This window comes from Garra rufa, chromosome 22 (genome assembly GCF_049309525.1).
Source record: "Garra rufa chromosome 22, GarRuf1.0, whole genome shotgun sequence".
In the NCBI taxonomy this organism is placed as follows: domain Eukaryota; kingdom Metazoa; phylum Chordata; class Actinopteri; order Cypriniformes; family Cyprinidae; genus Garra; species Garra rufa.
The window spans coordinates 21,306,257-21,320,769 of record NC_133382.1 but is presented as its reverse complement, the minus strand read 5'-3'; the positions used below and the strand labels follow the sequence as shown (position 1 = coordinate 21,320,769).

Below are 14,513 nucleotides of genomic sequence, written 5' to 3'. Positions count from 1 at the left end.
ATATTGTTTTCTATATCAATATTAATAATCATTATTACAATATAAAGAGCAATAATCTACAATAATGATTTTTGTCATAATATTGCAGCCCTATGAGCTCTTGTTTTTTACATGTATAATTTAAGTATTTGACATTAAACATTGACTAATTTGACTAATAAACATTAAGTCAAATCCAGGGGGCAAATGAAGTAAAGTCTAATTTTGTACATTTTTTCCCAGAATTTCTCCTTTTCTGTTTCAGAGATGAAAGACGTATGGAACAGAGTCCTATATGTTTAAAATGACATGGGTGAGTAAATGCTATCATAATTTTTATCTTAGCAAGATCTCCTCAAGCTACTGTTTTGGCTTGCCCTCCAAATAAAACAACCCTAGACAAAGCATATTTTAATATCACTCTCCAACTGTTTCAGCTCTCATGAATTCTCCCAAAAAGTTTTGGAGATGAGGCACCTGTCTATGACCACACTGCTGAGTGTTCTGTTTTTGTCCAGAGGCAGAAGAAATAAGAAACTCTTTGAACTTGTGAGTTTGTGACATCCGAACCCTGGAGCTTTTGAGGTTGATGCCTTGTTAAAGCTGTGTTTGAGTTCATTACAAGGCCACAGCTTTGGCCTGCTACCCCAGGCCCCAGACAGGTCAGGGAACATTCACCACACATTCCTGGCCAGCTTCTGCTTTATTTGAAAGCTGCTTGGAGATACACCGAGGTGTGCGTTAAACCAGAGATCTTAACATTTAGGCCGCTCATTCAAATATAAAGCTTTATCAAGTACTCTCATGTCTCATCACACTTTAGCACTTAGTGCACTCCCATAATGCACCCATGCCTGTCTGAGCAGCGTGCGCTCTGTCACAACTTTGACATCTCAGCAAAGGGATTAAAGTCATGGTTTATTCAAATCCCAAATGTTGGTCAAGATCGACAGCCTGCTTAAAGATCTTTGTACTGTTAGGTTTCCCTCAACTCATACTTGACGTATTAAGAGATTTTTGGAAAATAACACACACCTTTTTGTGTCAAATGTATGGAAAGCATGTGTGCCTTAGGCTGCATGACTGAGAAGAGGTTCAGAGAGAAAGAGAGAACCAGGGAGAAAGGGATTAGAGAGAGAATCACCTTGTCATGATCAATTCCTCTATTGAATGATGGAACATTTGCGCAATTGAACAAACGCCTCCAATTTAAATGTCAGGTCTACAGTTGATTAATTTACAATTTCCCACTAGGCAATACAGTATGTTCTCCATTTCAGAGTCTTGTGGTACATTACAGTATTTATGGAAAGCATCACTTGAATTTTCAAAATCATATTTGGAATTTTATCAAACATTCCAAGTTGTATCCATTTCAGTTTAATTATATGCTGCTTTAATTTTGGTCAGTTGCCTTATTATGACTTGAGCTTATTTTCCACCAACTTTGGGAGAGAGCGAGAGAGGATTGTTAGCCTGAGGATGGGGCTTTTCCCCAGTCATTCTGTCAGAACAGGAACACAAGCTCCGTCAACAGTTCAGGTTTTTTCCCGCCACACTTTTGACTGGCATTTCAAACGCTCTGGGCTTATCAGATAAAAGTCAGAATCCATGAAAAATGTTCAAACCTGTTTTTCTCTCTCAGTTCTCTCAGTTCTGTTCCTGATGACACCCCATGTACCCTTGCTAGTGAAAGAAGTTACACTAGAGTATTCATATTCTAATCAACAACGCATTGCTCCAAATGTGTCATTGATTAGTGCATTGTGGGTGTCTGCTTTCTGTGAATTTTTCGTGGGAGGTGCCCACACACTGATATAACGACTGAAATAACTGTAGTTCCAAAATATGTTGTTTATTTCAATGTGAGAAATGGTTTTCAGCACATTTTGTGGGCAGAATCAAATGCAAGATGCAAATGCTAGCTAGCTACCTAGCTTAAGAAGCATACTGAAAGGACAAGAGGTAGTAGTTGCAACCATATTAAAGTCATTGAGACCAGACAGTAGATCTAGGCCAGCATTCTCAGTATGGACATTTACTTAGTTTAGTTCCTCTATGGCTAAAAGTATACTTTTTAGATATGTTTTTCATTATTGTTAATAAAGCTTATATTCTTTGTCATGTTGTAGCCTATTGAATGTTACTCAGAGGATAATGTGTTTACAGCTTGGTTTGGCAAGTTGGATAGTTTGGTTAGTTCCTGAAATGCGGTTAGGACTAAAACTCTGAATTTTCATGAAAAATAAGCTAGTCAAAAGTTTTTGAACAGTAAAATTTTTAATGTTTTTTTTTTTTGTTTTGTTTTTTAAGAATTCTCATCCTCTCATCAAGCCTGCATTTATTTGATCCAAAATACAGCAGAAGCAGTAATATTGTGAAATATTTTTATTATTTAAAATAACTGCTTTTAATATATTTAAAAATGTAATTTATTCCTGCGAACAAAGGTAAATTTTTAGCATCATATCTACAGTCTTGTCACGTGATCCTTCAGAAATCATTCTAATATGCTGATTTTCTGTTCAAGAAACATTTATTATTATTATTATTATTATTATCAATATTTGAAACAGTTGAGTACCTTTTTTTCAGGAGTCTTTAATGAATAGAAAGATCCAAAGATCAGCTATGCCTAAAATAAAAAGCTTTTGTAACATTATACAATATTGACACACTTTTTTTGGCAAAGAGCTTATAGAAATTAATACCTTTATTTAACGAGATTGCTTTAAAAGTTTAAAAGTGATGGTAAAGGCATTTATAATGTTACAAAAGATTTATATTTAAGATAAGTTATGTTCTTCTTTCTATTCATCAAAGAAACCTGAAAAAATTCTACTCTGCTGTTTTCAACATAGTAATAATATTAAATGTGTCCCTTGACCACAAAACCAGTCATAAAGGTAATAAAATAAAATAAAAAGTGAATAAATAAGCTTTCCATTACGGTATGGTTTGTTAGAATAAGACAATATATGGCCCTAGATACAACTATTTGAAAATCTGGAAATCTGAGGGAGCAAAAAAATCTAAATATTGAGAAAATCGCCTTTAAAGTTGTCCAAATGAAGTTCTTAGCAATGCATTATACTAATCAAAAATTACATTTTAATATATTTAAGGTAGGAAATTTACTAAATATCTTCATGGAACACGATCTTTGCTTAATATCCTAATAATGTCCAATAATATCTGATAATTTTGACCCATGCAAACTTTGCTACAAATATACCCCATGCTACTTAAGACTGAGCACCAAATAAAAAAAAAAATACAGTTTTTGCTGTACTTTGGATCAAATAAATGCAGGTTTGGTGAGCAGAAGAGACTTCTTTAAAAAAAAACATTAAAATTCTTACTGTTCAAAAACTTTTGACTGGTAGTGTGTATATATATAAAAATACATACATTATTTTACAATTACATAGATTTATTAGTTAAGACTTCATTATTTAGTACTGTTGATTATAGTTTATAATTTGGGAAAACTGCTTAGATTGTTATTTTGTGTGTGTAATATATCACACTCCAAATTGCCCTGAAAATCAATCTTAAGCTGGTGTTATGAAACATAATAGCTGGTTTCTTACTGGTAATTCAGCTAGACTTCCTGAAGCCAGTTACATCAGCTAGTAGCTGGTTAATGACAAGCCTAAACCAGATACCACATGCCAAAAATACTACCATACTTGATTTTCCAGCAGGGGAATGAGTTTTATATTTGGTGCTACTATTTTTGCAAGGCTCCAAGTGACGTAAGGACAGTATGATGAGTTCTGTTGTCATTAGCTCTGTCCTAGACCTAAATCTTGAAACTGTTGGCCTGGTGCTGTAGTACGGAAACTACTGTGACGTTACGGCTCCGTGGCTCTGTCTGCGGGAGCTGCTGCCTGTCACTGTTCGACTAGTGGAGCTGTCAAAGAGCTTTGACTGCGCCGGCAGTCCCTACGTAAGTGACCTGACACTTTTGATTAAAATTGTGCTGTATTACACAACTCCCTAAAGCCCTTCTGAGAGAACTGAGATGGACGTAGAAGTTTGGTTTTCACTAGAGCCAAAATGGTTTTTCCAATTCCATTCGGAAGCCTGACCAAACATTAGCCAAATGTCAAAATGTGGTAACTACAGATGGTGCAGTGTACACTGTACTTTTATTGCTATTACAGTGTTTGAAAATAATTAATATTTTGTAGCTTTTCTTCTAAAACTTCACAGATTTACCTTTAATGAGAGAATTACGCTTAGCAAACCAATCCTTTTTTATCAGATCTTGTTAGTGAATCTGTTCATTCAATTCACAAGACTGGTCTGAATGATTCAGGTTTTAGAAACTCTCCTTTCACTTCTATGGAAAAAGGAAAGTCATTTGGAACGACATGAGAGTGAGTAAATGATAACACAATTTTCTTGTTTGAGTGAACTGTCCCTTTAAATAAACCGACTTTTTTCTCTTACTCTTTTTAGATACACACCAGCCATCTCTGTTTCATCCACTGTCACTATTTAAAGTGTGTGTGTGATAGGATGACTTCAAAGATAACCTCAGGTTGTCTGGATGATCCAGAGAGCACAGGTGTAGTCTGTACCTATTCATCATCGGACCCTGAATGAGGGTAACTGTGCATTCTTCTGTTTAATCCAGTTTATTCAATAAGGCACCTTTGTGCCAGTCAGACAAAACACTGGAGTATTAAACCTTCCTCTGTGTCCTAACAAGCAAATAATCATTCTAGACTGAATGCGAAACTGCATTGTGACAAAATCTCAGGCAATCAGAAGTTATAGTTAGTACTTAAAGCCATAGTTTACCCAAAAATGAAAATTCTGTAATTAATTCACAACCCTCATGTTGTTTCAAACCCGTAAGACCTTCTGTCATCTTCAGAACACAAATTAAGATATTTTCGATGAAATCCGAGAGCTTTCTGACCTTGCATAGACAGCAACGCATCATAAAAATAGTCCATATGACATCAGTGGTTCAACCGTAATGTTATGAAGCTACGAGAATACTTTTTGTGTGCAAAATAACAACAATTTCTTCTTTTCCGTGTCAGTCTTTGAACAAAAGTCGCATATGTCTTGGTGCTCTCATAAACAAAAATATCTAAATTTGTGTTCTGAAGATGAATTTACAGGTATTACAGGTTTGGACAATAACAGAATTTTAATTTTTGGATGAACTATCCCTTTAATAAACAATTATGTGGAGATTTCACTACCTGATCTCATGACGAAAACGTACCTATGAGAACTTTTTTGCAATAGGCAAAATATGTACCAATAAGTACATATCACTTCATTTTTCAACAGAAATAAACACTAGAAACTGTAAAACAGCAAGCACTTGTAATCGTTTTCGTACACAGTCATGATTACAGCTCTATATTTCCCTTTCTGGACATTAAAAGCTTACTCAGTAGCTCTGCTGGCACGGAATTTGACTTAGGATGCGGAATCCTTGGGTACGAATCCCGTAAAAAACATGCCTCACAATGAAAGAGCTGAAAGAGATTGAAAAACAAGCTAAAACGGCATGCTTGCGATTGCGTTTTTACATCACATTCGCTTTTGTTCATACTATCAGGTAGGTTCAGGTGTAGTACAGATGCTACGTTATTTTAAAACGTCACAGTGCATTAGAGTTAAAGCGCCACTCAACGGACATTTCAAGGCAGAACTGCGGTGAAAACCAACGTCGCATAAAACGTACCATACACTGTAAAAAGTTTTCACCAGTTTCAACGTAAAAACTTCAGTTTAGCAGCTGCCTTAAAATGTTAAGTTAAATCAAGTTAAATCATTTAAACTCACAAGTTAAATCAACTAATTTGTATTGTAATAAGTTAAAATGACTTGTAGTTTTAAGCGGATTTAACTTAAAAACTTAAGGCAACTGCTGAACTTAGGTTTTTAAGTTAAATCTGTTGAAAACTTTTTACAGTGTATGTGCGTTCATCTGTTCTGAGGAAAAAACACTTTTAGCCCCACTCATTGGACATTTTAAATGAAACGTACATGGTGGTACGTATTTCATGTCTTGCGAAAAAGTTCCAACAGTTATGTTTTCGTCATGAGATCAGGTTGGAATTTTGGACCAATGAGATTTCATGGTAGGCGGAGCCCACAAGTCAAAAACAAAAACTGATTTAAAGTAGTAAGTAAAATAGATTTTTGGAGCATATGTTCAGTTTTATTTATACTTATTGTTTATAAAAAGAATTGTTAAAGTAACCACTACTTTTTTCCAGTGTACCAAAATCATCCCAACTATACAATTGATTGGTTTGCAACTGATACTGAACCAATACACTGAAAACTAATACTCTTCTGACCAGGCTATCTGTTTCACCCTCCTTTTCCTAAGTGGCCCCCATTATCCCCGAACATCCTTGATCTTTTCACACTGAATTGCAGCTGGTGGATTTTCTTGCGGTATCATTAAAGCAGTGACACCGGCTGACATGCAGGGGGGGTTTGGTATGAAGGGTGTATAATGACATTCCTCTCTCGCAGAGATGAGTCAAGTCCCATTGAAGCCAGCAGGAGACCAGAGCAGGTCAGAATGCTTACCGGCCTCCCGATGCTGTCTCCTTCATGCCTATTCTCTCCGAAAAAGAGTTTTCCGAATTTTAATCAATTCAGAATTAGAGTTTTACGTTAAGTGTTTGTGCACGTTTCCGTCTGAAAGAGCTCTTTCCTATTGAGAACATAAGAATAAAAGCCTATATATCCTTAACTGCGAGCCACATTGTTGGGATAACAAAAAGAGCAGCTTAGCATGACCAAGTTTAGCTCATTTTTTAGCTTGTACTTATAAAGGTTGGCTGTGCACAGAATGCCAAATTTGATTGACTTCTCAGGCAATATTTATTTAATTTAATTCCAGTAACCATTCTCTAATAACATCTCTAATATTTAATAGTGTATATGGGTTTAAACAGTTTCCAATATTTTGACAGGTACTCCAGATAATAAAAGCTACTGAAAAGTGTTTCCAGGTCAAGTCGTGACTTGATCATCTGAGGTCAGGCCTCTTCTGAGCTGTTGTGTTGTAACCGAGCTGAAGTTTTGATAGATAACAGATGAACGGTGGTGGAAACAGCCAGCTGGATCCGAACGGATGGTGGCTTTGCGGTGCTGTTGTGGGAAGAAGCCACAAATACCTTGTTCCTTTCTGTCTGGTATTCGGAGTGACTGCTGATTGTGTCTCAGCTTGCTCGTCATCTGTAATGCATGTGAAATCGAACAAAGCTAGACAGGCTGATTGCTTTCAAGAGCTCTCACTACTTAAGACCGAGCTTAATTAGTTCATCTTGAGAGGATAAAGTCAGATATTAGCGGCCTGGTAAGCTGTTGAAACAGATTAGAGAAGAAATCGGCCTGATTATTGCAACACTGTTCGTCATAGATTTAAAGCCCATTCAGATGTGAAGGGATTAAAAGGAGAGGATCGACTAGGATGAATTAAATTCTCAATATAAGACACAAATACATTTGATTTAGTTATTTAAAACAACTGAAAACACACTGTTGTTACTATTTGTTATATTCTTTTCTGTTATAGCCTTTTTTATTATTTATTTATTATTTAAGTCAGTTTCATTCAGTCACATTATTATTTTTGACCCTGGACCACAAAACCAGTCATAACGGTCAATTTTTTTTAAAAATTGAGATTTATATATTGTTAGGGAAGAATAATATATGGCTGAGATACAACTATTTGAAAATCTGAAATCTGAGGGTGCAAAAAAATCCAAATACTGAGAATATTGCCTTTAAAGTTGTCCAAATGAAATTCTTAGCAATGCATATGTGACACTGGACCACAAAACCAGTCTTAAGTAGCACTACATTTGTAGCAATAGCCAAAAATACATTGTATGGCAAAAAACATTAGGATATTAAGTAAAGATCATGTTTAATGAAGATATTTTATAAATTTCCTACTGTAAATAATTCCAAACTTAAATTTTGATTAGTAAACTTCATATGAACAACTTTAAAGCGATTTTCTCAATATTTTCAGATTCCAGATTTTCAAAAAGTTGTATCTTGGCCAAATCTTAACAATCCATACATCAGAGAAATTACCCTTATGACTGGTTTTGTGATCCAGGGTCACATATTACTAATCAAAAATTAAGTTTTGATATATTTACGGTAGGAAATTTACAAAATATCTTCATGGAACATAATCTTTACTTTACATCCTAATGATTTTTGGCATAAAATCAATCATTTTGACCCATACAATGTAGTTTTGGCTATTGCTACAAATATACCTGTACTACTTAAGACTGGTTTTGTGGTCCAGGGTCACAAATGAGATCACTTTTTTCATTTAATTTGAGATGAGTGTAGACATAACAGCACAATTTGCTTCATCATCATTGTCTATTTCACCTGCTACATTCATGTTGTTTTCTAATCACCTATTTTTGTTATTTTTTATGATCGCAGGGTCACTGATGCCATTCGGACTCCTTCAGGTAGAAGATGAGAAATGATGACGCATCGAACCATTAACCTGCAGCCATGTATGTTTTCGTATCACTTTCTTTCTCACGCTCTCGTTTTCTCTCCCCTCCACTTTAAATTTATCTCACTCCATTAGGTTATGCATTGTCAGTGGGTGAATATTACACCGTTGTCAGAGAAAACAGCTGCAGGTCAATGACTCAAGACTCGTTTGCTCTTTGTCAGTTCACTAAATGTCAACCTACGACTAAAGCCACGCAAATAATAATGCCTCAGCCCCGTGGCCTTTGTGTGTGTAAGTCTATGAGTGCGACTGCATGTTTGGCAACTCTCGCTTCATAAACGAAACCAGAAGATGCTGGTGGTTTGGAACGAGAGTGCAGCGGGGACCACATGCTAACTGGGACTACTAAAGCACATTAGTTCTGACAAGTATTGTATCATGAGCCAGGGGGGCTTTTGTCGTACGCCTACACAAATATTTTCGCAAAAAGACTCATGTTACAAGAGAACCCTGTGAGGTCAGTGGCATTTTGAGGATGGGGTAATTAGTGGAACTATGACATATCAGCACCAGTCGGAGGTAAATATGATCTCTGCAGAATGGAGCGAAATCTAATGAACATAAGTGCTTTAACAGTAGTCAAATCGGAATAACAGAATTTGAACAAATGGGAAAACTTTCATGTATGTTAACATTTTAAATTATATGTTACATGTATTTGTTATATTATTCAAAATTGTAATATATTTTAGTGAGATTAAAGTAGTTAATTATTTAATTTGTTTAGATTGGCTAAACTCAACCTGTCTTGATTTTTATTGCCTTAACTGTTTAGCGGCCCATTTCAATATACTTAGGATTAATTATGCTGCAAAATGTGTCCCTGGACCACAAAAAAGTCATAAGGGTCAATTTTTTTTTAAATTTAGATTATACATTATCTGAAAAGCTAAATAAATAAGCTTTCAAATTATATATGTTTTGTTAGGATAGGACAATATTTTGAATATATATTGGGAATCTTAGAGTGCCAAAAAAAAAAAAATCAAAATAATCGCCTTTAAAGTTGTCCAGATGAAGTTCTTAGTAATGCATATTACTAATCAAAAATTAAGTTTTGATATATTTACAGTAGGACATTTACAAAATATCTTCATGGAACATAATCTTTATTTAATATCCTAATGATTTTTGGCACAGAAAAAAAAATTGATAATTTTGACCCATAAAATGTATTTTTGGCTATTGCTACAAATATACCTCAAATAAGCTCTTATTTGTACAGTCAGTAATTTGGAGAATCCCTAGTATAGCAAATCAAAATTTTGAAAATCACAAATACACATTTACTCAGAGAAAAATAAATGTTCAATGCTACGTCAGGTTTATGGTGTAATGATACTTAGGGTTAAACCCCAATGAATTTATTGAGACCCAAGCCAAGGGACATCCACACTAATGCCCCAATTAACACTCCCAACACGGCTGGAGTGCTGAGGCTATTAGCGAAGACAACAATATACCCCATCCAGCAGGCTGCTGGCTGACACCTTAACCTAACCTTATCTCTGACAAACACACTGCATCTATTTCACAACACTCGGAGCCTCAAAAACAGCCTCGTTCGAACATTGACAATAAATGGAGCCGGGCGAAACGCGGCAGCGAGGAAAAAGACAGGCTAGCCTTTTCCATCCCTCCAGTGGCTGAGGTTAAGATTCTTTGGACTGAGCCGAGAAGCTTTTTTCCACGCAGTCAACTGAAAGTGTTCTGTATTTACTGCCCTCTGAAAAATTATCACTGACCACCATTCTCCCCCAGTGCTACTGGAGAAAGTGATGCAGAAAGTGGGGATCATTGCTACTCACCACCAGATGGGATAGCCTCCAAGCACCCGAGAGCTGGACAACCACATGCACATGAGATATCCAACCAGGTACAAATCCATGAGGTATGTCTTGTGTGGATGGAAAATGTCTATTGATCAGTACATAGAATTCCTAGAGAGGGGCTGAAAATTAAGTCCCAGCAGACGGATGCTTAAGAGAATAATTAGCAATATTGGGGTTTAAATGAAGGCAAAAAAAAAAAAGTAAAAATAAAAAATTCTCCAGGGTTTGCTGCTTCTTTGAGTTGGGTGAGGAAAGTGTGTGTGTCCCAGTAGTTAGGAGAGTAAGTGTCTCTTTCACACACTTGCACACACGCTCCTACTCGTCCTCTGATTCCCTCCCTCTCACTGAGGTTCTTCCCTAAGGTACATATCTTTTTCTCTCCCCACTTTTTTCCCCTTAGGATCATCAGGGCCAATATTAGAGAGAGAGAGAGTGAGAGAGAGAGGGGAAAAAAACGACAAGCGAGGTTTGGAGATGTCAGCTGGCAAGCCAATCACAGAGCATGGCCTTAGGTTACGCAAAAAAAAAATTATTATTCCTGCCCATCTGTCAATCATGCACCACCCCCTGGTAATGTAGCAAAGAAAGAAAGAGACAGAGGGAGAGAAAGAGAAAGAGAGAGAGAGAGGAGGCTGGGAGGGAATAAGAATGAAAGGGTGTCACCACTGAGTTTCGGAGAGGTAGATTTGTCTTATTAAGATCTACATTGTCTGTATTAACATCAAGGAAACCCAGCTGTTCCAGAGTCGGGGCCTGCTGACGGCATCGGGGAACGTCGCCTCCGTATTTTAGCACGCCGTGCCCCGAACTAATTGTTCCGGATGCGTGTGCGTGCACATGCATTCACACGTTAGGAAGAATTTTGTCTTGGAGAATTTTGATGGCCGCGTCCTCCCCTTGTGACGATGGGACACAAAGGGAACACAATAAAAAGCCGTAAAAGGTGGTGTGGCAGGGCCAGGCATGCAGTGTTCTGTGCCCCAGTGGCCCAAAGGCAGCACATTTTACATAAACACTATTGTCATTCGGATGGGATGAGGGCAGACGCCACTGAGAAAGAGACAGCACTAAAAGATGACAATGCATATATAGCCTCTGTTTTAGGCTGATCTAAAATGCCGGGACAGAGTTGAACTTACAATGGTTTCAGGTATAAATACTGGAGACTTGGGTAAATATTGCATTCAAATGTGTGGATTTCCACTCAAAACTAAGAATAAATCCGAATTTTGAATAGAGAATTGAGAGTTAGAATGCAAATGTAACAAAGCAGGATTAAATTCAAATTTAAACTGTGAAGTGACTTAAAAATAGTTTCTTTAAAAGTTTTAAAAAGTTTTAAAAGCTTTAGAGTTGGTTAATAGGACTTCATAGATAGATGGCCAATTCACTTCAAATTCCAGTTCACAATCAAAAAAACATTTTCACATAAGTGCCCACCTCTTTCCAGGAATGCTTAATTTGTGTTATTGTCCGGTATTCTCTTGCCTGGCTGTGGTTGGATAAAACTCTCCTCGAATCCAGCGATCAAGGACAGACGCCTGTGTTTCTGTTTATCTGCTAGTGCATCTATCTGTCTCACTCACAGCAGGGACATGGACTGTGCGCAGCCACCACAGGAGCTGAAGAGAGACACTGACAGCTCTGACCGTGGTCTGGAGGTCATATTTCCATTGCCCCGTTCTTTGCCTTTATTCTCCCACATCAAAAGGGTCAGAGCTGTGCTGCAACTGCACTTCGAAGGGGTCATTCTGACATAAACTGCATCTAACAGGATGCTCCATCCCTGATCTGATTAGATATGAACCTGTTAGACCGCAGGTTACATAGACGTTTAGCATGTGTTGCGTTCCCGACATCGAGAAAAAGATCTGCTTTCCATCAGCTGCATTTTGCCTAGATCAGCGGTTTGATTCTGCATTCTTAAAGAGTGACAGACGCGGATCTGCTCGCCAGGATTGGCTGGGAAAACCTGATCAGAGCGTAATTTACGAGCGGAGGCGAGGAACGGTCTGTGGTCGGCATCTCGACAACAGCGAAACCACATTTCCCAGGTCAAGGCCATAAGGCCGCGACACAACGGACCGGCTGGAAATGAGCTTACGATTAGAATCTCAAGGACTCGAACCCCAGCGTGCACCGCAACGGTGTGAAGCCAGGACAAAAGCCAGAGATGCTTGACACAGCTACAGTACAAACAAGACCGTTCCCTCCTAGCATAGCCATTGTGCTTCGGAGGAAGTCTTGATTCTCGTATCAATCGCACTTAATGAATTTACTGAAGTGGGCCCTAGAGCATGGAAATGAAGTGCACTAGCAGATCAATGGGAATAAAGAGACTCGCCTGGAGCTTTGACCTCTGGGTCAGGAGTCTCTCATCCTCCCTCATTAAGTCATGTTTGTGGACACTCCTGCTTTTTATTAGGGCTAGGCTAATACATCACCCTACACACCCACAAAGTAGCCCCTATAATCTGGGAAAGAGACCCTTTTGGCTTCCTGTGAGTCGATGGAAGATGGAAGGATGGCGTTCTGTAAATTTTCGATTCGACCAACATAAAGAAATGCTTGATTGGAAAGTGACTTTCTTCTTCATTATGTACCTGTTTTGCCTGCGAACGTTCACCGAAAGTCGCTAATGCGACCGCACCTTTAACGTTAGCTTAATCCGTATGTGTTTGCTAGCAGCATGCGTAGGGACTGCAGAGACATACACAGAGGACCCCTGTGGTGCGGGTTTCTAAGGCGACCCGAAAACGGCCGTAACCAGGTCCGGCTCTTTCTCAGGCTTTCCCTCAAAGAGGGACATGTGTACACCCCCACTATCCCTCACACACAGACACACACACACACACACACACACACACACACACACACACACACACACACACACACTCACTCAATCCGGACAGTGTGGCCCGGACACAGGCAAGCAATAAAACCTGGATTAGCGGAGCGTTCACACTTAACACTAGAGTGAGAAAGTTTCTTAACACGCCCAAGCCCACCCTCTCCTCACACATGTCTCTCCTCTCTTTCATTCCCTCCATCTCTCGTTCTTTTGTGTCTGCGTCTCTCCACCCTCCTCTTCCTTTGGCCCTTTCTCTTCAGCATTTCATTGTTTGTTATTACCATGTTAGAGATAAAGGAGGTCTGAGGAATTAGCTTGTTCTTACAGTTGCAGAGAAAATCCGCTTAAGTCCGCAACCCCCAAATTTGCGGTACCCAGAAGCCCCTGCTCTCGGGATTTAACTAGAATGCGTATCTTTGTGGTGGGGGGAAAAAATCATTTTGTAAGGTGCCAACAGGGCTGAGATGGAGCAGTCCGACCCGTCTCCGGGCCCCCGTCCCCGCATCATGTCCTGGAAATGGGTGCATTTGTATAATATCACTGCTTTTGTCCCTACTTTGTAAGCTGGGGACAAAGCCGAGACACTCCTCCCGCCCTCCCCACTCATCCCCCCCAAACAAACCTTTTTCATTAGAGCAGCAAACACTTTCCCCTTCAATAGTCCTGATACCACGCATCATCCCCGGCATCTCCGCAGGACTCGGGCACTTTAAAGCGCCTCTCTTCTCTCAGGACACAGAGCTTGCTTAATTAAACCGCACTTAAGCCGGACAATAAGCCTTCGCGCAGGTCTGGGCGAGCCCGCCGAGAGTATTCATGGCCGTCGTAAAGCGAAAAGCCGCGAGAGAGAGAGCTATATGCCAGATACTTTGTTCACACAAGATGAAGAGTCAACAGCCACCCCCACGCCATTTCTCTCCTAATAACCACCTTTAGAAAGGCTCGGTCCCTGCACAATGCTTCTCCTCTCCCCTCCTCTCGCTCTCAATCACCCTCCAGGACAATGCCTAAAGCTCCGCAGCCCCCCAGGACCCTCGGCCCCACAACAGACACTTCTTTTATTGAAATTCTTTGGTGTTCTAATCCTCAGCTTCCTCTATAGGACAATAATGGAGTGTCAGTACTTTAGCTTTTTCCAGTGTGGCTATCATTAGACCGGCTTGGGTCACAAGCCCTCTCTTCCTCTTCTCTCAGGTTTGAAATTATTCTTGACTCAGGGTTATTGAAGCTCCAAAATGAATACATTACCAGGGCATATTGCATATTTCGGGGTACTGTTATCCTTGCAAAGCACGACGCC

General features: G+C 38.9%; 1 protein-coding gene across 1 annotated transcript in view; it reads right to left on the bottom strand.

Moving 5' to 3' along the window:
• LOC141297831 (proto-oncogene Wnt-3) overlaps positions 1–10,418 on the bottom strand; it is a 41,761-nt gene extending 31,343 nt beyond the window's left edge. Inside the window, exon 1 of the mRNA XM_073828293.1 lies at positions 10,339–10,418. Within this exon, the coding sequence (XP_073684394.1) occupies positions 10,339–10,418 (80 nt within the window). The remainder of the gene's footprint in view (positions 1–10,338) is intronic.
• Positions 10,419–14,513: the final 4,095 nt, after the last annotated feature.